Source organism: Malaya genurostris, chromosome 3, assembly GCF_030247185.1.
Source record: "Malaya genurostris strain Urasoe2022 chromosome 3, Malgen_1.1, whole genome shotgun sequence".
In the NCBI taxonomy this organism is placed as follows: Eukaryota; Metazoa; Arthropoda; class Insecta; order Diptera; family Culicidae; genus Malaya; species Malaya genurostris.
In genome coordinates, this window is record NC_080572.1 from 59,003,451 (window position 1) to 59,027,557 (window position 24,107).

Sequence of the window (24,107 nt, forward strand, 5' to 3'; positions counted from 1 at the left end):
ACGACATCCAGTTATGTCTCTGACATTACCCACCCGCCTTTTTTCATTGAGAGAAACTATCAAGATGCTGTACAGGATTCAGAGAATTTTAGAAGGACCAAATTGTGGAATTCTCTACGATGTTTAGCACAGTTCGGAACGTTTTTCTCGAACGATTTTCGCACAGCGAAAAGTGCACGAAGCAAATCAAATTGTTTTGGATTTCCACTAAACTGATGATTTCTACCTTCGATTTGCAAAGAAATAATCTTAATAGTTCGTTAGATAACATTTAGAGCCATTAGAACGGCTGATTTTACATAATGTTGTCCACTTATCGTTTCTTGTTTTCTTTCTCTTCAATGCAAACCATCAGCAGCTGATGCAATCGTTCTTGCTTGAATTGAAATTAGCTTTGCGTACAAACCGACACATCCGCTCACCGTGCCAAATGATGCGAAACTGGTTTAATGCGTCTTCTCGCCTTGACGACCGAAAGGCAAATGAGAACTACGACCTGAGCGTTTGAGGTTTTTAACCACGCAGAAGGTGCGCTCTCCGATGCCGCTGTTTGAATGCGTCTTCTCGTCCCGACGTCTGCTTGCACAAGAAGAAATGATCGATTTTCGACCACGGTTCCCCTTTTATAACGTTCAGTTGAAGATATGTGTCTGACTACCTCAAAATCGTCGTCCTTGCGCGAAAAACCCAAGCAAAAGTAAAGAGTTTTCCGCGATGTTTTAAAATTTTCAGAAAACTTAATTTTTGATTTGTTTGTGGTTATCTCATTGACGACTGCTCCACCTGACGATTGAAGTCCAAATGAGAGCACGACCTAAGCGTTTGAGGCTTTATACCACGCAAAAGGTCTGCTTTCATTGACGACTGTGTGTGTGCGTATGTAACGTATGTGTATGTAACGTTTTTTTGCACTAACTTTTCTCGGAGATGGCTTAACTGATTTTCACAAACTTAGATTCAAATAAAAGGTCTTGTGGTCCCATAAAAAAATCCTGAATATTATTTGAACCCGACTTCCGGTTCCGGAGTCATGAGGTAAAATGTTCAAAAAAAATGAAAATATGTTTTCTAACTTCTCTCATAGATGGCGTGATCGATTTTCACAAACTTAGGTTCAAGTGAAAGGTCCTGTGGTCCCAACGTAATTCCTGAATTTCATCCGGATTCGACTTCTGGATCCAGAAATATAGGGTTAAGTGTGTTAAAAATGTTTTACCATCACTGAAAGGGGCGAAAAACCGTAAAAAGTTTTCTAAATCGACCTCAAATCTTCTCCAATTGATAGTTTTTATCAGTAGACGGTCAAACAAACTGATTTCGATTATTCTTTTAGGAATCGAAGAAAATTATTTTGAAGAATACCACAGTATGATTGATATGAGAAAGGCATCATTACACCACTAGATGGATTTAAACACATTTTTAATAATTTTATTTTAATCTTGCCATTAAAACCAACAATTGACCTAATTGCGACTTGACTTTTTTTAGACTTATTGTTTATAATCATTTGTTTCCGAGCTACAACGATTTAAAAAAATACTTCCTGATGATTTCTACTCATTTCTGGTATTGCTTGTAAGGTATCTTTATAAAACTTTCAACGAGGTTCACCAAGTTTAAAAAGCGATTTATATTGAGATCTCATGAAACGGATAAATTGAAGGTAAGAATATTATTGAGGATTTAATTTTTCATAAAATCAATCTTCCTAACTAAACCATCCAACTTGAAAAAGACACAATATCATAGAAGACCAGCGGTCATCGTAAGCCACCAACGTTGATATTTATCTTAATTGCATTAGTTACAGAATTCTTTGCGGGCTTGCATAGATTTTTCTCACAAGGCAATGACTTAGAGGATGAGGTGAAAATTAATGAACTCATTATTAATTGTCGTATTGTTTAAACATAAGAACTGTACATTTCCATAATAAAGCCAAGTTAAAGACTCCAATCGCTTTGGAACCATTGATTGTAGTCCAAGTGAACAGCATCCTTTTGCTGTGGCTCAAAGTCATCGCATTCTACCTACAGACATAGTTTTGGGAGGATCGCAAGAATTTTTTTTATCTAAAAGATATTTTATTGTAAGAATGTTGAAAATCAAATGTTTTTCCCAACTTCGTGCATATTGTTTTTTAGTACTTACCTCTTCACAGCAAATAATTTCTTTCGTGTTCAAAAAAGCTACAACTAATAGATAATTTTGTATAATTCGTGTTTATTTGTTTCCTTTTTTATAAAATTACACTTTTTGTTTAAATATCAATTTTCTCTACCCTTCAAATTTGCTTTTCCGTTCTTTTTGTCAAATGTCTTTATTTGTTTTGTTTGTTTGTTTTATCGTGTGTCCACACTTTGGTGGCAACTTTTGTTTGGCTAATTTCTGTCTTGATTTTGGTATTGTTACCTAATTTATGCTTGCTTAACTCGATCCGATAGCAGCTAATGTCAATGGTATTTTCTCGGTTAGTTGGCTTTGAAATATTTGCATTAGAACAGTCTTGCTTTGTCATTCCGTTTGAAGATTTCGTTTTTGGTTATTTTTATTTTCTAACTCTTCTGCAATTTAAATGCGTTTTGTGTGTGTGTGTGGTATAATCTTGAATTATGTATAAATCTTTCTCGTAATCTCGTGGTGTATTTTTGTTTATTTTGTTGTTTTTATTCTGCTAAACAATCGGCACTTGTTTTCAATCTTCTTTGCAAATGACTTGAAACAAAATCAAGTTAATTACAGTAATAAATTCTTTCTTTTCTTGTTTTATACTGCTTTGTCAGTTTGGTTCCCACTTTGAAATTCATCGCTCGCAATTGCTTGGGGAAACAATTGTTTTGTTTTCGAAATCAGTTTTAATTTGCGATTCAGTTCTGTGATGGTTTTTCTTCTGTAGCCGTTATTAGCTTTGTGTACTATCTTTTCCGTGTGCCGGAATCGCATTCTGACGGGTTCGAGGGATAGAGCGCGTCCCCGGGGTGGAAACATTTTTCGCTAGAATACAGTCGAAACGAGCAGCCCCTCAGGTCCTGCAGGAAGGTGGTTTCGGAAAGAACAAGGAAGAAGGAAACCAAGCACCGGGCAAGAAGAAAGAGAAAGTTTTTCATTATTTTTGATTACTTTGCATTGGTTTTCTGTTTGTTTCGCCACTCGAACGTTTTTAGTTTCGGTATTCATCACTTGGTGCCGGGAAGCGACTGACTGCCAGGTTGTTTGCGCTCCGAGTTTGTGTTGCTGAACTCGTCGGAGGTACTTTCGCTATCTTTGTCTATTCTAGAGTTAAGTTTCACTTTTATTTCGGTTTGGTTTTCGCCAAGTGGTTTTGTGTCGTTTTGTTTAAAATGTTTTGTTTTAGTTTATAAAGTATGTTTCAAATATTTCTTAGAGTAGACTTGGCGCTTGGATAAAACTAAACAATAGAAGAAAAATAGTTTACCTATGTACATATATCGAGAAAGTATCGCTGGATCATGAACAATGTTAACTTTATCGTGGACACTAAGACCGGGAAGGAACTTAGAAGTTTATAAGGTTGTCGTTTGGTCGTAGGACAGCATCTTTTTGTAGGCTTCGGGGAGGTACAACACTTTGACCCATGTTAAACGAAGGATTCTAGAAAACCGCTAGTTAGCCATGGACAACACTTTCCAAACTCGAAAAAAATCGGCTATTCTCTGTTTAATTTAGTTTGTTGAAGCAAGGTATAGTTTTCTATGTACCATGCCGAATAGAATCTCGTTATACTGTGACACATCGCTTGCTACACACTTGGAAAGATTTACTTAAAAATGAGGAAGATTCTACTCATATTCGGGGAAAGTAGAACAATCGTGGAAAAAGTAAAAAGTCGCTTAGTAAATCACATTTTGTTTCTTGGATTAAAATACTACTCAAATTTCAACGTTTTCATATAACATTCGAAAATGAATAATATATTATATTAATCAAACTCTAACTGATCATTTTTTAATGTCAATACATCGGCGGGAGGTCAAAATACTGACTAGAAACATTAAACCGCGAAATCAGTGGGAGCTTCTTTTTCGTAAGTGTGAGCTGTGAAAGTCTAACGGATGCTTTGGACGAACTCTCTTAAAGACACAAGGTATCGTAGATTCGCGATTTAGCTGAAAATCTGTACATCTCCAAATTCGATGTTCAACATGCCCAGGGGAGGCTGAAGCCACATATAAAAATTTAACATAGGCAGCCACTGTACAATTATGAACGCGAAAACCGTACGGAACAGTTCACGTAATACGATATTACAAGAATCTTGAAGATCAAACTGTTGATAAGACATTTGTCAACCTACTTGATATTAATTGAAACCACTTGACTGGAAAAATATGGTCTGGCAAGCAATTTGCTCTTGCGGTAAGTTCCCGAGGCCGTAAATCGCAACTGAAGCAATTAATGCAGATACTAACGTCAAAAAAATTCTTGAAAAAACAGCTACTGTCGCTTATTTGTTAACATGAAAATCCGTTAGCGATCTGTCCTGACTTGCAATGCGTTGATGAGGATTGGAACAAAACGGACCACATACACCTTCCAAACTGTCCGGACACTCGCCTTTTTTGGGTTCTGGGCAAAAGTTGCCTTCTTGAACATGTTTAGCTTGGATATATAGTGGTAGTTGCATATTAGATGATATGAAGTCCCAAGGCTTTGCTTTTGGTGTATACTTATTGGCATTATATAACAGCCGTTCTTATTTAACAGACCGCTTAAGCCGAACGGTCTACTTATCATATGTCAAATTTTTAAAAAAATACTTTCCATCACTTCCAACACGAAACAGATAAATTACTAATATAGCAAAAAATAAAAATTTGCGAACCTACTTCCTTCGCCTTACTGTACAGTGATGCCAAGGTGGCAGAAATCCAACAAAATTTTTTCTATTCGTTTGAAACAATATGGAAATGGATGAAACATGGATTCATCACCCACTCCGAAATCAAAACGACCGTCATCTGAGTGGACAGCAACTGGTGGATCTCTTCCAAAGCACAACAATCGGCTGGAAAGGTTATGGCTTCGGTAGTTTGGGACTTATCGACTATCTTGAGAACGAAAATATCATTAACAGTGAATATTATATAGTGTTATTGGAGCGTTCGAAGGCTGACATTGTCAAACAACGATCGCATATGGAAAAGAAAAAAAAATTGTTTCATCAAGACACCGTGTCACAAGTCAATGAAAACAATGCGCAAACATTTCTTAATTGAACTTCGAATTACTCCCATATCCATCGTATTCGCCAGATTTGGCTCCCAGCGACTACTGGCGGTTCTCAGACCTGAAAAAAATGCTCGTCGGTAAGAAATTTTGCACGAATGAAGAGGTAATCGCTTGATGAATAAAGTTAATTTTGAACCCAAAAAAATTGTGTTCTCTTTGTTAGGCCCGGAATTTTTCAGCCCATGTGTTATCGAGCAATCAAATTGCTGAGCGCCGTCTACAACAACGGCGACTATCACCAACAGCTAAGGAATTTGTAGGGCCGTACCAAGCGTTTATTTGTTTATTCGTTTATTCGTTTATTTGTTTATTTGTTTATTTGTTTATTTGTTTATTTGTTTATTTGTTTATTTGTTTATTTGTTTATTTGTTTATTTGTTTATTTGTTTATTTGTTTATTTGTTTATTTGTTTATTTGTTTATTTGTTTATTTGTTTATTTGTTTATTTGTTTATTTGTTTATTTGTTTATTTGTTTATTTGTTTATTTGTTTATTTGTTTATTTGTTTATTTGTTTATTTGTTTATTTGTTTATTCGTTTATTTGTTTATTTGTTTATTTGTTTATTTGTTTATTTGTTTATTTGTTTATTTGTTTATTTGTTTAGTTGTTTATTTGTTTATTCGTTTATTTGTTTATTTGTTTATTTGTTTATTTGTTTATTTGTTTATTTGTTTATTTGTTTATTTGTTTATTTGTTTATTTGTTTATTTGTTTATTTGTTTATTTGTTTATTTGTTTATTTGTTTATTTGTTTATTTGTTTATTTGTTTATTTGTTTATTTGTTTATTTGTTTATTTGTTTATTTGTTTATTTGTTTATTTGTTTATTTGTTTATTTGTTTATTTGTTTATTTGTTTATTTGTTTATTTGTTTATTTGTTTATTTGTTTATTTGTTTATTTGTTTATTTGTTTATTTGTTTATTTGTTTATTTGTTTATTTGTTTATTTGTTTATTTGTTTATTTGTTTATTTGTTTATTTGTTTATTTGTTTATTTGTTTATTTGTTTATTTGTTTATTTGTTTATTTGTTTATTTGTTTATTTGTTTATTTGTTTATTTGTTTATTTGTTTATTTGTTTATTTGTTTATTTGTTTATTTGTTTATTTGTTTATTTGTTTATTTGTTTATTTGTTTATTTGTTTATTTGTTTATTTGTTTATTTGTTTATTTGTTTATTTGTTTATTTGTTTATTTGTTTATTTGTTTATTTGTTTATTTGTTTATTTGTTTATTTGTTTATTTGTTTATTTGTTTATTTGTTTATTTGTTTATTTGTTTATTTGTTTATTTGTTTATTTGTTTATTTGTTTATTTGTTTATTTGTTTATTTGTTTATTTGTTTATTTGTTTATTTGTTTATTTGTTTATTTGTTTATTTGTTTATTTGTTTATTTGTTTATTTGTTTATTTGTTTATTTGTTTATTTGTTTATTTGTTTATTTGTTTATTTGTTTATTTGTTTATTTGTTTATTTGTTTATTTGTTCATTTGTTTATTTGTTTATTTGTTTATTTGTTTATTTGTTTATTTGTTTATTTGTTTATTTGTTTATTTGTTTATTTGTTTATTTGTTTATTTGTTTATTTGTTTATTTGTTTATTTGTTTATTTGTTTATTTGTTTATTTGTTTATTTGTTTATTTGTTTATTTGTTTATTTGTTTATTTGTTTATTTGTTTATTTGTTTATTTGTTTATTTGTTTATTTGTTTATTTGTTTATTTGTTTATTTGTTTATTTGTTTATTTGTTTATTTGTTTATTTGTTTATTTGTTTATTTGTTTATTTGTTTATTTGTTTATTTGTTTATTTGTTTATTTGTTTATTTGTTTATTTGTTTATTTGTTTATTTGTTTATTTGTTTATTTGTTTATTTGTTTATTTGTTTATTTGTTTATTTGTTTATTTGTTTATTTGTTTATTTGTTTATTTGTTTATTTGTTTATTTTTTTATTTGTTTATTTGTTTATTTGTTTATTTGTTTATTTGTTAATTTGTTTATTTGTTTATTTGTCTATTTGTTTATTTGTTTATTTGTTTATTTGTTTATTTGTTTATTTGTTTATTTGTTAATTTGTTTATTTGTTTATTTGTTTATTTGTTTATTTGTTTATTTGTTTATTTGTTTATTTGTTTATTTGTTTATTTGTTTATTTGTTTATTTGTTTATTTGTTTATTTGTTTTTTTTTTGTTGTTTATTTGTTTATTTGTTTGTTTGTTTATTTGTTTATTTGTTTATTTGTTTATTTGTTTATTTGTTTATTTGTTTATTTGTTTATTTGTTTATTTGTTTATTTGTTTATTTGTTTATTTGTTTATTTGTTTATTTGTTTATTTGTTTATTTGTTTATTTGTTTATTTGTTTATTTGTTTATTTGTTTATTTGTTTATTTGTTTATTTGTTTATTTGTTTATTTGTTTATTTGTTTATATGTTTATTTGTTTATTTGTTTATTTGTTTATTTGTTTATTTGTTTATTTGTTTATTTGTTTATTTGTTTATTTGTTTATTTGTTTATTTGTTTATTTGTTTATTTGTTTATTTGTTTATTTGTTTATTTGTTTATTTGTTTATTTGTTTATTTGTTTATTTGTTTATTTGTTTATTTGTTTATTTGTTTATTTGTTTATTTGTTTATTTGTTTATTTGTTTATTTGTTTATTTGTTTATTTGTTTATTTGTTTATTTGTTTATTTGTTTATTTGTTTATTTGTTTATTTGTTTATTTGTTTATTTGTTTATTTGTTTATTTGTTTATTTGTTTATTTGTTTATTTGTTTATTTGTTTATTTGTTTATTTGTTTATTTGTTTATTTGTTTATTTGTTTATTTGTTTATTTGTTTATTTGTTTATTTGTTTATTTGTTTATTTGTTTATTTGTTTATTTGTTTATTTGTTTATTTGTTTATTTGTTTATTTGTTTATTTGTTTATTTGTTTATTTGTTTATTTGTTTATTTGTTTATTTGTTTATTTGTTTATTTGTTTATTTGTTTATTTGTTTATTTGTTTATTTGTTTACTTGTTTATTTGTTTATTTGTTTATTTGTTTATTTGTTTATTTGTTTATTTGTTTATTTGTTTATTTGTTTATTTGTTTATTTGTTTATTTGTTTATTTGTTTATTTGTTTATTTGTTTATTTGTTTATTTGTTTATTTGTTTATTTGTTTATTTGTTTGTTTGTTTATTTGTTTATTTGTTTATTTATTTATTTGTTTATTTGTTTATTTGTTTATTTGTTTATTTGTTTATTTGTTTATTTGTTCATTTGTTTATTTGTTTATTTGTTTATTTGTTTATTTGTTTATTTGTTTATTTGTTTATTTGTTTATTTGTTTATTTGTTTATTTGTTTATTTGTTTATTTGTTTATTTGTTCATTTGTTTATTTGTTTATTTGTTTATTTGTTTATTTGTTTATTTGTTTATTTGTTTATTTGTTTATTTGTTTATTTGTTTATTTGTTTATTTGTTTATTTGTTTATTTGTTTATTTGTTTATTTGTTTATTTGTTTATTTGTTTATTTGTTTATTTGTTTATTTGTTTATTTGTTTATTTGTTTATTTGTTTATTTGTTTATTTGTTTATTTGTTTATTTGTTTATTTGTTTATTTGTATATTTGTTTATTTGTTTATTTGTTTATTTGTTTATTTGTTTATTTGTTTATTTGTTTATTTGTTTATTTGTTTATTTGTATATTTGTTTATTTGTTTATTTGTTTATTTGTTTATTTGTTTATTTGTTTATTTGTTTATTTGTTTATTTGTTTATTTGTTTATTTGTTTATTTGTTTATTTGTTTATTTGTTTATTTGTTTATTTGTTTATTTGTTTATTTGTTTATTTGTTTATTTGTTTATTTGTTTATTTGTTTATTTGTTTATTTGTTTATTTGTTTATTTGTTTATTTGTTTATTTGTTTATTTGTTTATTTGTTTATTTGTTTATTTGTTTATTTGTTTATTTGTTTATTTGTTTATTTGTTTATTTGTTTATTTGTTTATTTGTTTATTTGTTTATTTGTTTATTTGTTTATTTGTTTATTTGTTTATTTGTTTATTTGTTTATTTGATTATTTGTTTATTTGTTTATTTGTTTATTTGTTTATTTGTTTATTTGTTTATTTGTTTATTTGTTTATTTGTTTATTTGTTTATTTGTTTATTTGTTTATTTGTTTATTTGTTTATTTGTTTATTTGTTTATTTGTTTATTTGTTTATTTGTTTATTTGTTTATTTGTTTATTTGTTTATTTGTTTATTTGTTTATTTGTTTATTTGTTTATTTGTTTATTTGTTTATTTGTTTATTTGTTTATTTGTTTATTTGTTTATTTGTTTATTTGTTTATTTGTTTATTTGTTTATTTGTTTATTTGTTTATTTGTTTATTTGTTTATTTGTTTATTTGTTTATTTGTTTATTTGTTTATTTGTTTATTTGTTTATTTGTTTATTTGTTTATTTGTTTATTTGTTTATTTGTTTATTTGTTTATTTGTTTATTTGTTTATTTGTTTATTTGTTTATTTGTTTATTTGTTTATTTGTTTATTTGTTTATTTGTTTATTTGTTTATTTGTTTATTTGTTTATTTGTTTATTTGTTTATTTGTTTATTTGTTTATTTGTTTATTTGTTTATTTGTTTATTTGTTTATTTGTTTTTTTTGTTTATTTGTTTATTTGTTTATTTGTTTATTTGTTTATTTGTTTATTTGTTTATTTGTTTATTTGTTTATTTGTTTATTTGTTTATTTGTTTATTTGTTTATTTGTTTATTTGTTTATTTGTTTATTTGTTTATTTGTTTATTTGTTTATTTGTTTATTTGTTTATTTGTTTATTTGTTTATTTGTTTATTTGTTTATTTGTTTATTTGTTTATTTGTTTATTTGTTTATTTGTTTATTTGTTTATTTGTTTATTTGTTTATTTGTTTATTTGTTTATTTGTTTATTTGTTTATTTGTTTATTTGTTTATTTGCTTATTTGTTTATTTGTTTATTTGTTTATTTGTTTATTTGTTTATTTGTTTATTTGTTTATTTGTTTATATTTTTATTTGTTTATTTGTTTTTTTGTTTATTTGTTTATTTGTTTATTTGTTTATTTGTTTTTTTGTTTATTTGTTTATTTGTTTATTTGTTTATTTGTTTATTTGTTTATTTGTTTGTTTATCAGTGCGTACCGTACGGTATCTGGAGATGCAGCCTGCGTGGTGGCGTGCATGATGCCTATTGGACTGCTCATCAAGGAGGACGCTGAGTGCTACGTTACGCGGAACAGGAACAGGAACGCCCGTAGTACTGCCTCCCTACGCGAGTGGCAAAGGAAATGGGACAGCTCAACCTAGGGCAGGTGGACACATTGGCTCATTCCAAGAGTCTCCGGATGGATCGACAGACCCCACGGCGAAGTAAACTTTGGCCTGACGCAGTTCCTCACAGGTCACGGTTGTTTTAGGTGGAACCTGCATAGGTTCGGCCACGCGGCATCTCCTGCTTGCCCTGGCTGCCCAAATGAGCTTGAGACGGCAGAACACGTCCTGTTTGCCTGTCCCCGTTTTGCGACACAAAAGAATGGTCTACTGGATGTATGTGGCAGAGAAACTACACCAGAGAACCTAGTCCAAAGGGTGTGCCACAGCGAGGAGAACTGGAACGCAGTGTCGACGGGGAACTCTCCGTCGGTGTAGTATAAATCCTTCGCCGGGGATTAGACGAGTAGATTGCGACGTAGCTCCGGTATGGATCGTCGGGGCGCCAGTGAACCGGAATCATTGGAGCGACTCAGGCATCCTGCCGTTCGAACCGTTCACGGGTATCGGAAGCGACGGTTACGGGAGAACTTCCATCGCCGAGGAATTCTTCGCCGGTGTAGGCTAGAACCTTCGTCGGGGACTAGCCGAGTAGAAGCCAAAGCACCGAAGTCGAGTCGTCGGGGTGCCAGTGAACCGGAAGCCACGCTCCAACCGGAATCACTGTACCGACCTCGGCACTCATTCGAGTGTCCCGTGTGGCAAAACACGAGATTCGGTGTCGGGAGAAACTCTTTCGTCGGGGAGCTCTCCGTAGATTACGACGTAACTTCGGTATGGATCGTCGGGGCGCCAGTGAACCGGAAGCCAACCTTCCTCCAACCGGAATCATTGGAGCGACTCAGGCATCCTGCCGTTCGAACCGTTCACGGATTTCGGGAGCGTCGGTCCCTGGGAAACTTCCATCGTCGGGGAACTTTTCCGTCGGCATAGGCTAGATCCATCGTCGGGGATTAACCGAGAAGTTCGCGACGTAGACCAGCCCTGGGTCGTCGAGGCGCCAGCGAACCGGTAGTTAAGCTCCAACCGGAATCGCCGGACCGACCTCGACATCTTCCTGGTCGATCCCCTGTAGCGAAACGAGTGGCTCAAAATTGAGAGATAAATGGCCCAAAAGTAGGAGAGAATGACGCAGACGTCCATGACGATGCATTAGTCCGGGAAGGGTGCTTTGAGCACCGACAGCCTTCCACCCCGAAGTAATACCTAACGGTAGTTCCGGGGAGGTAGGGTTGGAGATCCAAGGTATTTTAGTGGGTAGTTCCAATCATACAGTGGTAGTCCTGTGGAGAGTCCCACACACAGGCTTCCGTTTCTGCAATGACCTCAGCATTTGACGAAAATTTCTTTCCATGGAAAAACGTTTCCAGGTTTGGAAATAGATAATAGTCGCTGGGGGCCAGATCCGGAGAATACGCGGTTTGGTCCGTACCGCAAATCATTCAATTTCACCGTTGATTTTATGCATTTATTTTTCATACCTTGATGAATGGATAGATTGCCATGAAATTTGGTATTGATGCACGGTTCGAAACTAATCACGTCTTTTCTGTGAGAGACCCGAGACTTTTCATGCCATGTAGTAACCATCTCGCAAGCGCGACTTGATGCTTCGTGTGACGTTTGCGCTCTGGGACTAATCTGGATGGAAGCTAACGTATCGCCTGGATTATACTGCATAACTCTTCAAATAACAAGGCTGGGAAACTATTGTCGTTTTCGCTTGATGCCAAACCTAACCCAGTTTCCACTCTAACTGCTGTCAAATGGTTCAACGTTGTTGAACTGAAAATCGAGTCAGTTTCGAACCTGGTTGTTATTTCAGGTTTACTCAAATCCCCGTTGCTAAGTGCGAAACCAACACAGTTTCGTGTAAAATGTTTGTTTGATGAAACTACCCTAGGTCAGTTTCAGTTTTCTCAAGCGAAAACGACATATGTCAATGCTATCAAGTGATTGGTAATCATTTTCTCTCTTGGCTTCTGGGAGAAACCTTATAAGTCCTAAGAAATTAAGCGTAATTCACTGTGGCACCACAGCGCAAAACCACCGGGAAATTTCAAAGTGGGAATTAATTTACGTGCAAGCCTGATTTTGCCGAACACGAAAGTTTTACCCATCACGCAGCTGTTCGCTTGATACCATTTTCCCGCTCGCAACGCACGAGCTGTTGATGTTAAATTTAGAATAATTTCCCGGTACCCGGTTTTCGGGGAACCAAAGCATTTTAGTCATCTGGCATCCGTACCAGCGCTACAACCCTACTGCTCTGCCACCTCAAATCTGACAACGGCGAGTATCTCTTATTCAAATTCTTCAACCCTTTTATCATTTTCCGCAACCTCAACTTATGCATTTTTAATCAACCATCTTCCGCTTCCACACAGAAGTGATAAGAGTTGAGGGAAAACACCGCGAAATGGGTGGGGGTGTGTGAAACTAGGTGAGGCATTTCCTTGTCGAACGTTCGTCTCCGGCACGATACGAGCCGGAATCGAAGAACTTCACTGCCGTCACGTGATGGGGGACTTTTGGAAAATGTACGAAAAACGCGTTCTGTTCGCGATTGAAGACGATTGACGATGCGCTGGTTGGGTGACTGCTGGAAAAAGAAAAACGGAAGAAAAACGAGTTCCCATCAGTTTTTTGAATTTCACTGCCGACGTGATTTCACCCGTCCCGTGACACGGCAAGAACCCGTACAGATCGTTATCATACTCGCGTCAATTATGTACGACCTTTCAGTGATGGTGGTGGTGATGGTTGTAAGTAGCAGCAGCATCAGTGGCGACATAAGCCTTCCGGACCACCAACCGGGCGAAAAGACCCGACCCGGTACAGAAGTTTGCTCTTTTGCCATGCTCGGTGGCTCCCATCGCAAACGGTGTCGTCCTTGACTCGATGACGCTCGGGATGCTGTGAACTAAATCTTCTCGAGATGGGATTATGGAAATGTAGGTAACTGCAATGACACTGGATTTTGCGACGGTGCCGGCACCGGATCAAAAGTAAGAAGAGTACAGAGAAATAGTTTCGTGAAGAATTCCTTTTCTGATTCCTTGCCGATTCCGTAGCTCTATGACTTTTCGATTTTATTCTTCAAATCATCAAATCATCAAAGAGTTCTAGATATGCCGGAAAGAACCCATGGCATCCGGCCATGATTTCACGAAAACAAATTTATTGCTGTGTTTGCATTGCATAATTAACCGATGATGCCTTGGAAAGCAATCCCCAATATCGAAACACCGTCCTTTACTCATTTCCGGCCAGTGCCAGTAGCCCTAACCGGTAGCCGAATTTTGCTACGCAATTTGCGTTATCATCACTGGAATCGTTTTTCGGTCCCCGGTTTGAATTCCAACCAGCCACAGCCTGGCCTAATTCCAACGACTCAACGACGCACAGTGGTCCAAAACTGGAAAAAGACGGTCAAAAGTCTGTACTGACTTTCACTGATTTTTAAGAGCTAACGTGTCTTCGAAGAAGTTTTACAAGATTATATTACGCTTCTTTTGAAAGTGGCACCACAAGTGCATCCACAAAAAAAATTTCTATCTGATTTTGAAGAAAAAAACATTTGAAGTAGTTTTGCTGAAGATATAAATAATGTAAAAAAATTATTTCTTGAGATAGGGTAACAGAGGTATTTTGGCCACTTCATATATTTTGGCCCACCTAACAAACTTTATCGATTTCATCGGATTTTATCGATGTTAAGTAACTCACTTTGCATCAATTTGAAGCTAATCACATTAAATCACCTATTGCGGAAGGGGTTTTTAAAGATATTACAATATTTGGTGGATATTTTTATAAAGTGGGCCAAAATAAAATCAATCCTAAAGTGGGCCAAAATACCTCTGTTACCCTATATTCACTTTATTTTAAAAATCATTTTTTTGGATTTATCTACGTAGAATCTACCTCTATTACCTAAGTATCTACTACAAAGTGTGCGTAAACACGCATAAACATGCTTATGCTTGCACGCGCAACTTAAGCAAATTGTTGTGATTTTTGTTTTGTTTTTTTTTTTGACAATTAACAATATTAGAAAAAAATCTAAGTGGAACTGGATGCAATTTTTTAGGCCTTTTCAAAGTTAGTTTCAAATATTGAAAATCCGAGAAAATTATCAAAAATTCAACACATATTAAAAAAGTGGAAAAATGTTTACCAAACCAAATATGAAAGAGTATTGTAAAAGTACAAACTTTTACGAAGAGATTTCATTTTTAAACGTGTAAATAAATTGAGTTATCGCGAAGCAACACGTTTTATAAGATGATATATTGATCGAGCGACGCTCACTTAGAGATATACGAAGCAGCTCATACCGGTGAGCAGCTCACTAAAGGGAATCGATTCAATGTATCAGCTCATCAGCTCATTTAGATTGAACTGAATGCTTGTTTTGAGCTCCGTTTTTCTTACTCTGTTATTTTTTTGCATTTGCATGATCGAAATCATTGATGCACAAAGAACAATGCTATGCGAACTAACTTGTCTGCGAATTATTATTATGTCACATTTGAGAATATCTGCAAAAGTGGCATTCCTGAATGTACCTTAGCCTACTGAGTGAGAGGTAAGATTTCTTATTGACAATGGCACATTCAATCTATTAAAGAAAGATAGATGCACATTTTGAAGAACTGACAAAAGCTCATGCACACATTTCTTTTCAATTATAACTCTCTCTTCAAGAGCCGAAGATCCGTTCAGCTCGTAGCTTGTTTCTACTTTACCAGCAGGGATGCCAAGCCATTTTTTTCAAAAATCTGTGATAAAGACAAAAGCTTGTCTGTGCAAAATCTGTGCACGTCTCCCCGTTTCCATAATAGCTGATCGGAATCATTTTGGTAAGCAGAAAACAGGTCTCACTATATCCTACCGCTCTGTAATTTTGAGTGCTAAACTGTGATCAATTTCAAAAATCTGTGATCAATTTCAGAATCTGTGTAAATCTGTGACCATTTTCAGCAATATGTGAAAATCTGTGCCATTTGTTAAATCTGTGCAAAAGGTTGAAAATCTGTGAAACACAGATTAATCTCTGAACCTGGCATCCCTGCTTACCAGTGCGGTGAACTGGTGAGCTGCGGTTCTTTTAAAAAAGCTGTGAGCTATCAGCTCTTTTTAAAGATTCGATTCACTGAAATAGCTCAGGAACGAGTTGCCCATCTCTACGCTCACTGCAAAAGTGAGTTACAGAAATAGCAGACGCGTGACGCCCTCCGTTACTTAACCGTTCATGGTTTTAGCATGGCCATATTGAAAATGAGTCACACGAATAGTACTCTCATTGGAAAGTAAATTGGATTAGGAATATATTTTCCTATAAGTATTGTAAAAGTTTGCTTCATTAAGTTGCATATTTCGTTTCAGTACAAGATTTCCTAGGTAAAAATAGGTAAAATGATGTATAACTTTTCCAGAAAAGAAAAAACCTATACATTAACTTCTACGAAAATATGGGATTTCATATTTTCTCCAATTATTCCAAACATAGTAAGGATTAAAAAATAACTTGAAACAAGTTATGTTTAGAAAACTAGTTTTAAGGGGGTTGTCATAATTCAATAACTAAAACTAACTTTGAAAAGGCCTAAAAAAAGTTCCATCGAGTTCCACTTAGATTTTTTTTATAGTATTGGGCATATCTTTTCCTATAAATTTTGTAAAAATCAGCTGTATAAAGTTGCAAATTTCGCTTCGAAGTAAGGTTTTATCATAGGTAAGAAAAGGTAAAATGTTGTATAACTTTGCCAGGAAACAACAAACCTATGCACTACCTTCAACAAAAATATGAGATTTTTTATTTTCTTCAATTATTCCAAAGAAAGTATGCATAAAAAACTCGAAACAAGTTATGAATAAAAAACTGATTTTAAGAGGGTTGCCATAAAAACGCTTTGTATATCCGAAACGGTGCGACCTAGACTTTTGGTATATTTGACAAAGTAAATTATTTTCAATAGTTTTAAAACTTTGTTGAAGAAAAAAAATTTCTATCTCTTCAGAAAAAAAAGTTATGGTTATATTTGAACAATTAGAAATAGAATCAAATTACGCGATTTATATATATTTGTAAATAATTTCTTAAAAGCAACTACATGCATTAAAAGAACGGTTTGGCAGCTACTGATTTATGTCCACGTTTTTATTGATTCGAACCACTGTGCGACGGTTGGGGAAAATGAAACAATTTATCATATCTAGAATTGGACGAGAGAATACCGCGCGCCGCCACGGACCCGGACTCGGACCAGGAAGGGGGGTTGCGTTCGCCGTCCGGAAGAAAAAGATCCAAAGTTTACTGTCAGACAAAGTGTGTTCACCCCGTTAAGCCCTTCGGGTTTGAGAGGACGAGAGAGAGTTATGCAAAATAATTTTCTTATCCATTACTGAAGCACGAACCCGAGTGTATGAGTTCTTTGTGTTGTTCGGTTGTGTATTTTCGCTTCCACTTTTTTTGCTTCTCTTCTTCCCTGTGATGGGACTTTTGGCACTAGAGACAAGATTGTTGTTCTTTTGCTGTTTTGCTGTCGAACGGAAGCAACAACAACAACAACACCATCATCATCAGAAATGGGAAATGGGGTTGAAGAGGAAATCGGTAGGGCAAAGTGTGTAAAGTTTGCTGATGTTGTTTTTTCGATGCCTCAAGTGATAAGAAAAAAAGAAGTACCTCTATTATAGGAAAGTAGTCATAAAGATCGTCCAATTACTTACACTTTGACCTAGTTGAGTAATTTCATTTTTTTTCCAGCTGCATCGTCCGTCCAGGAACACAACAGTTCTTTTTAAAGGTTTTTTTTTTCAATTTGAAGTTTGCCTTACCTTGTCACATTAGCTTCTTCTTCTTCTTCTTCTTCTTCTTCTTCTCCTACTAGTTTACCCTTAACTGTTAACAAAGGATCAAAATAAACTATTAACAATTATTATTCACAGTTATTTCTTTTTTGAAAAGTTTTTTTTTTACCTTCATCATCGGTTTTCGTTCACTTACAATCTAAGTATTAAACAGTTCAGTGTTCTTCGCCACAGTTCACCCATCAACTTATGAATTGTATGCTGTTTTTTTTTCTTTTGCCAAATTTGTTGTATATATTTTACAGATTTCAATATTGTTTACCTACGTTTAACGCCCGTGTGTGGTTCTCTCGCTCTTTCTCTCTTCGTACGTATTTCCCTAAAATTACTCGAATTGCAATATGTAATTCTGTCTGATGTTATTGGTTTCGGTTAATGGTTCATTCCTGTATTAGTCTGCTGCGTATATGCTTATTGATAACATTTCACCTTATTTTTTTTTTGGTTCTCCCTTGTTTGTATATCTCGAAATGTCTCGACTGTTTGCTTGGGTGAAATCAAATTTTATGCGGGTATAGTTTTTCGTTTGAAGTTCGATCATCGATGGTTGTGAACGGTAATTGCTACGGGAAATGCCGTGGAGGATGATGACGGGTGGATGTTCCGGGATGTAGGACGAACAGTTCACAAACCGTTGAAGGGTTGACTGGTGGAATCATCAATCGAAGTCAGGTCAGTCAGGTGCGCTTGGTTACCGGGGACTTTGATGTTACGCTTCGGTAGAGATTGTTTTACAACATGTTGGAATCATGTTTCAGCCGGAGTATGATGTATTCAATTTTTGCACAAAGGACGATGGATAGGCAGGGATTAAGTGCATTTTATTTTGGGTTCTACTTTTGGCACGATTGAAATTCGAGAGCATGGTTCAAGCGTGTTCAATTGCTTTATTGACTGGCATCAACGAAAGGCATTTTACCTATTGAGAACGTTTGCCGAGGGATCGAGCGAATCGGAAATTTATTGATTCAACTACGAAGTATAATTGTTAATTTTCTCATGATTACACGGAAAACCCTCCAATCAAAAAATTACGATCTCGCAATTTTTGATTTTTGCAGTTGTTGTTTTGAGCCAAATTTTGTGCTAGGGCACATAACCGTTTTCAATATGTTTACTTTTCGTCTTTGACTCATCAATGAATGACCAAACCTGCATCGGCCAGAAATAGTCGAAAACACGCTATGTTTTAACGTTAGCTACACGGAACGACCGAAATTAGCTCTGCGCCTAATTCGTATTACTGTTTTTGAATTAGTTGATTTCAACAACAAAATTTCCAGAATACCTATAAAATTAGTTAAAAATGAGAGTTTGCTTTGCTGAAAAAATCTCTTATTTTTAGAGAATGAGTTTAGTTGGCGAATATCCTGGACACAAACCAGCAATATTTCAATCCAACACGAAATTCTCATTTACAACTAATTTTAAATCAGAAAATTTGTTTCTATTTATCTATCACCATCATTGCTGAAGGACAGCACAAAGAAAACAAAAATGAAATTGGTTTTATTAACAAGTTAATTAGCCAAAAACTCATAAGAAGTGTCAAAGCAAAACAATCCATTAAAAAGCTAAAAAGGACAGTCTTGTTGAAACTACTTGCAAATTGTTTAGATGTTTTTCGCATGTGTTACGATATATCCATCTATAAATTTCTAAACCGATATGTAAAAACTCTTAGTGGAAAGTGTATTTATTCAGAATTTGTGCGCATTTGAAGTGATTGTGCGTAATAATGTTTTTACGCGGAACAGTGAAGTGAGTTTCGAAAGTTGCACTCTAATTGTACATGTCAAATGATGTTTTTTGTATCTTCCAACCTTCCGGGCTACGCCGTCCAATGTGCTACTTGTATTCGGTTTTTGTTTTCCGAGTGCTCAAAGTTTTCAGTGAGAAAGTCGATTTCGCGAAATCGAATGAAGAAAACAGCGATTTTGAAGAAAAATTTTCAAAAAGAAGTTTATCTTTCGCTTATGTCTTTTTCTCCAATACAACATCGTATTTATACCTGCCAATATAGAAAAGACAACCGCGACTTAATTTTTTTTCAGTAGTAGTATGCCATCTAGTGGCTAGTAGTCATTACGGTGTTAACGTTTTTTCGGTGACAAGTTCAACCATTTATGTTGGTTGAAAACAACGTTTTATTTCTCTAATTCAATTAAAAAATTAGTTGAATGGAAATGAAGTGTGCCTTAGCTAAGAAATGACAGCACGTTTAATTGGTGAATTCAACTAAAAAAATAGCCATTTCAACAAATATTTTATTATTATTAAGGGAATTAGAATTAAAAAAATCTAAATTAGCAAAAGTAAGATTTTTAAATTGTCTCAAAAAATAAATAACTAAAATCAGAAAATCAACTATTTTTTTCGCCAAAATGCTGATTTCGGTTTTTCCGTGTGGAGATGTTGCAATTAACAAAACTTGTTTAACCAAAACTAGAACCCAGTGAATTGTATGCGTGATTGTCTCCATCGTTAAATGCATGTTAATGAATGAGCATCATGTTATCTTCAAGCCATGTACAAAAATTGTATGAACAAAGTGATTAAATTGAAAATGTTTAATATTCACTCATATAAAGACAGTCCCAGAAAGTATGGAGGCAACCAAAAAAACCGCTGCCATTTCGCAATGGTTCAGAATCTGTCAATTTTTATGGCTGCGTCCTGTGATTTACACTCTTCTCTAACTACTTGTGCAGTTGTTTATTCGTTTTCATTAGTTTTGTTTCGAAATGCGTGGACTTTCAGCAGAACAACGTCGTAAAATTGTGAACAAATGGTGCACAGAATGCAGACTATCACTGAGAAAGATAGCAAAAATGGAAGGAGTAAGTGAAAAGGCCATGCGAAATGCAATCAGGAAGTTCGGTGAGGATAATACTTTAGAGGATAAACCGAAAACGGGTCGAAAAAAGGTCCTGCTAACCCTCAGTCGGATAAACTTATACTGAAGGCGTTCGAACCTATAGGAAGCAGAGACAACCAAAACGTAGTCCGAAACAAGAAGCATCGATCAGGCCGAGGGTTCGAAAGCTGTACAATACGATTCTTGCTGGAAATTTGAACTGCATAATCATGGACGACGAAACCTACGTGAAACTCGATTACAAATCCTTGCCGGGACCACAATATTATACGGTGCGAGAAGGGCAAGTTTTGAACCAGTCCGAGACATCGATTGAAGTCGAAAAATTTGGTAATAAAGCTATGGTCTGGCAAGCAATTTGTAGCTGCGGCAAAAATGTCACTTTCGTCCCAAAAGACATGAATCCACCAAATTGCCCACAACTTCGGAAAATTGAGGAATTTTGGGCATTAACGAGGGCACATCTTAGGAAACATGTCAGCCATTCAACAGTTCGAAAAAGATTGGAAAAAGATGTCAAAACTTGTTGCCAAGAAGTCTGTACAGAATTTAATGAGAAACGTTCGCAAGAAGGTGCGCCAGCTAGTCTACAATGGCTAATTAGCAAATACTGAGAATAATATTCTGTTGTTGTAGTCTAATATTTTCAGTATATCGAAAAAAATTTAATACCTAACACTTGTGAATTATTTACAGCGAAATCAAAGTGTGTCCATACTTTCTGGGACAGTATTTATGTCAACGATGTGTGCGTAAAAACTAATTCCTGCGCTTTTTCCTGATTTTAATCAATAAATCTTTTATATGGTAGAAAATAAACAAATCAGTTCATTCTGCTTGGAATTACAATTCAAGAAAAGCGAAAATCTTATGCCGTTTTTCATTGAAAAACACTGGTGGCGTGGATTGCTCTGGTTTTGCTTTTTCAAGCAGAAGTGCAATTTTTTTACGGTGTTTCATTATCATTTCTGCTCGAAAGTGCAAAACCAGAGCAATCCACGCCTCCAGTATTTTTCAATGAAAAACACCATTAGTCTAAAATCCTTTTTTTCAAACTTCACGAGAAAAAATTGTTCAGTTTTAGCTTACTTCCACTAACACATTTGATTAGGAACGAACACATTCCCATATGTATTTTCGCTTGCAGAATCTATTGCGAATTAAATATTTACGTACCTTCTTTTTGTAATCTCGAAAAATAGGATCCTTTAATTTTACACGCGAAAGGCAATGAATGTGGAAGTTGGCGTAAAACTATTCAATTTTCCGGAGAACTGTTTTCTCAACAGAACAAATTTAGTTTTGTTTATTTTGTGTAGCGTGATCTAACATCTTTTTTTATTGGAAAATTGAAATCTACATTCATAAAATGTAAGCAATTTTCCATCAAAGAGAAACTAATCAAAACAGATATTTCATCCAAAAAGACAGGCTTCACATTCGTTTGAGAATAGATTATTCCTAAAAAAATATTTTAAACTCAATCGTTCAAGCCACTTTGATAAACTGGTTGCACGGCATATATAAATACATAGATCTATAACATACGTTCCAAACAAAATGTACGTAATACACAAATTACAAACTAAATTAAACTTGGTTTACATTTGATCCTTAAAGATCAAACTGTGTATTGGTTAACTTGATGTTGCAGGTACGTGGAAAACATGTTAGTTAAGCAAAGCAATACTGGGCGATTACGTGTTGGCTTTTATAAGTACGAAAACTGTTAGTGCTTCTTCTAACCAGTTAACTAAACTAGTTTCCTCGCCAAACACAATACCACTACCGGGAAGCTCATGTAACAGCAGCCAAGTACAGCAAATGTAATTGAATTTGCATCAGAAGGCACCGATTCATTTTGTTCGTTTTCTTGTGGATGGTGACTAGTTTCTTGAAATTGCCATGATTACGTACGGAAGTGGGGTCCTTGATGCTAGAGAAACGATTATTAGCAAATGTACCCGACGTGTTTCATCCAGCCAGGAAGTCTCCGACTAGTTTCTTCCCTGCAGGCAGATGGAAGAAATGTTGCCAGCACGGGAAAAGCAGCATCTGAATACACACGAAACCCCGCCTAACGCAGTGACGGACTGACGAACTGACTGACTGACTGACTGTCGACTAATTAATATGGGATTTTCCACGTGCACAGGATTCGTCGGTGTGGCGGTTGTGATATTGGGTAGAGCAGGATGAGTTGGGTGAGTTTGTATGGCAAGTTGAATTTATTGTGCGGCGGTGTAATTACGCCTTCACGGTTTGGCGCTTCGCGCAGATATTAATTCTTCATTTAGAAGGATTTCACTGACAGCTAAGTGGTTGAAATCTTGTGGTTTTGCAGCTAGAGGACTGCTGTTAGAAGGTAACTGGGGATGCTTCAGTATCTGGTTTGTTCTGTTGGGAAAGGATACACGTAAGCTAGGAACGGTTTTTGCATGTTTCAGCTGAAACTGCACTCTTCCATACGGGGTACCACGAAAGGAACGTGAGAGAAAAAGTTTAGAGGAGTTTTCTAGTAGCTGACGTGTCACCCAGAGAAAGCGGAAAAAAGTACGCGCTCAAACTTGTTCATACATATCTACATAAAATCACACATTCACTCGACGAGTAAATCTCTATCATTCCAAGGATAAGGATAAAGTAGCAGTGTGGAAACCAACACGGGACAGTTTTCGTGTTAGTGCGAAACCACATTCTCCTATTTCTCATTGTTCCCGCTTCCGGAGAACTCGTCTAATTACGCTTTAATTAATACTTTAATAAAACATATCTAAAACACGTCAACAATGCTAGGAATACGAAGTAACAACGATAGAGAGTAGAGTGATGCTTACAGATGAACAGTGTCGGACTGTTGGCGCCCGAGCCAAAGATGGGAAAATGAATCTCTTCCGGTTCCATCAGCTCTTCGTCCTCGTCCAAGCCGTTGTTGGGTAGATTGTTGATGGTGTTGGTGTTGATTTTGTAGCCGGATCCACCGCTACTGAGGCCACCACTACCTGCACTGCCGGCCCCCACACCACCGGAAGCGGATGCTGACGCCGACGAAAGGGATGACGAGGCGGAACCGAATGGCCCCGCACCGCCGGAGGTCGGCGAGAAGGAGGACTGCGAGGACCCGGTGGTTTTGTGTTTCAGCGTAAAGTTCACGTTGAAGATCGCTTCCGCAACGCCACCTGGCGATGATACGATGAAATAGAACGTACGTGGAACTTTCTCGTGCATGTGCACGTAGGTCAGACGTGCTTCCTTGCAGAACGGTGTTGGCAGATCCTGTGTTTAATGAGAAAAAGAATGATAGAAGGAAAGAGCAAATATTAAACCATGGATAATATTTGTGATAGGTGTGCTTTTGGAAGTGCCACCGGGTTCAGCAGATCAACGCGGGACTCTACTGTCGACACGTAAAAGGCCACCACCCTGCTGTTGTAGTGCGGTCACGTGCAGGTATGTGCACTGTTTGGAGTGTCTGCTAGTTTCTTTATTTGTTCATATACGAATACAGACTACGGTCGGTATTTCATTTTTTTCTACGATAAATTTTTAGCCCATACTGATGGTTGTGAAAAAACATAAACACTGTTCATTGTGAAATGGAACGGTAAATAAGAATCGAACTGTCCGAATTGTACTGCTTATCACTTTTCATCTCGTTGAGTCGTTGATTCTCTACCCAAATAAATATTGTTTCCAGCAACTCCAGTAATTAGTAAACGTTTTAATGAATCTACTACAAATCAAGCCACTGTAAGTAGCACAAGCACAACCCATGAAATA

The 24,107-nt window shown here is 33.8% G+C and overlaps 1 protein-coding gene across 1 annotated transcript in view; it reads right to left on the bottom strand.

Moving 5' to 3' along the window:
- Positions 1-10,202: 10,202 nt before the first annotated feature.
- LOC131435955 (uncharacterized) overlaps positions 10,203-24,107 on the bottom strand; it is a 335,189-nt gene continuing 321,284 nt past the window's right edge. Inside the window, exon 10 of the mRNA XM_058604264.1 lies at positions 10,203-23,603. Coding sequence (XP_058460247.1) covers positions 23,079-23,603 — 525 coding nt within the window. The 3' untranslated portion in view covers positions 10,203-23,078. The remainder of the gene's footprint in view (positions 23,604-24,107) is intronic.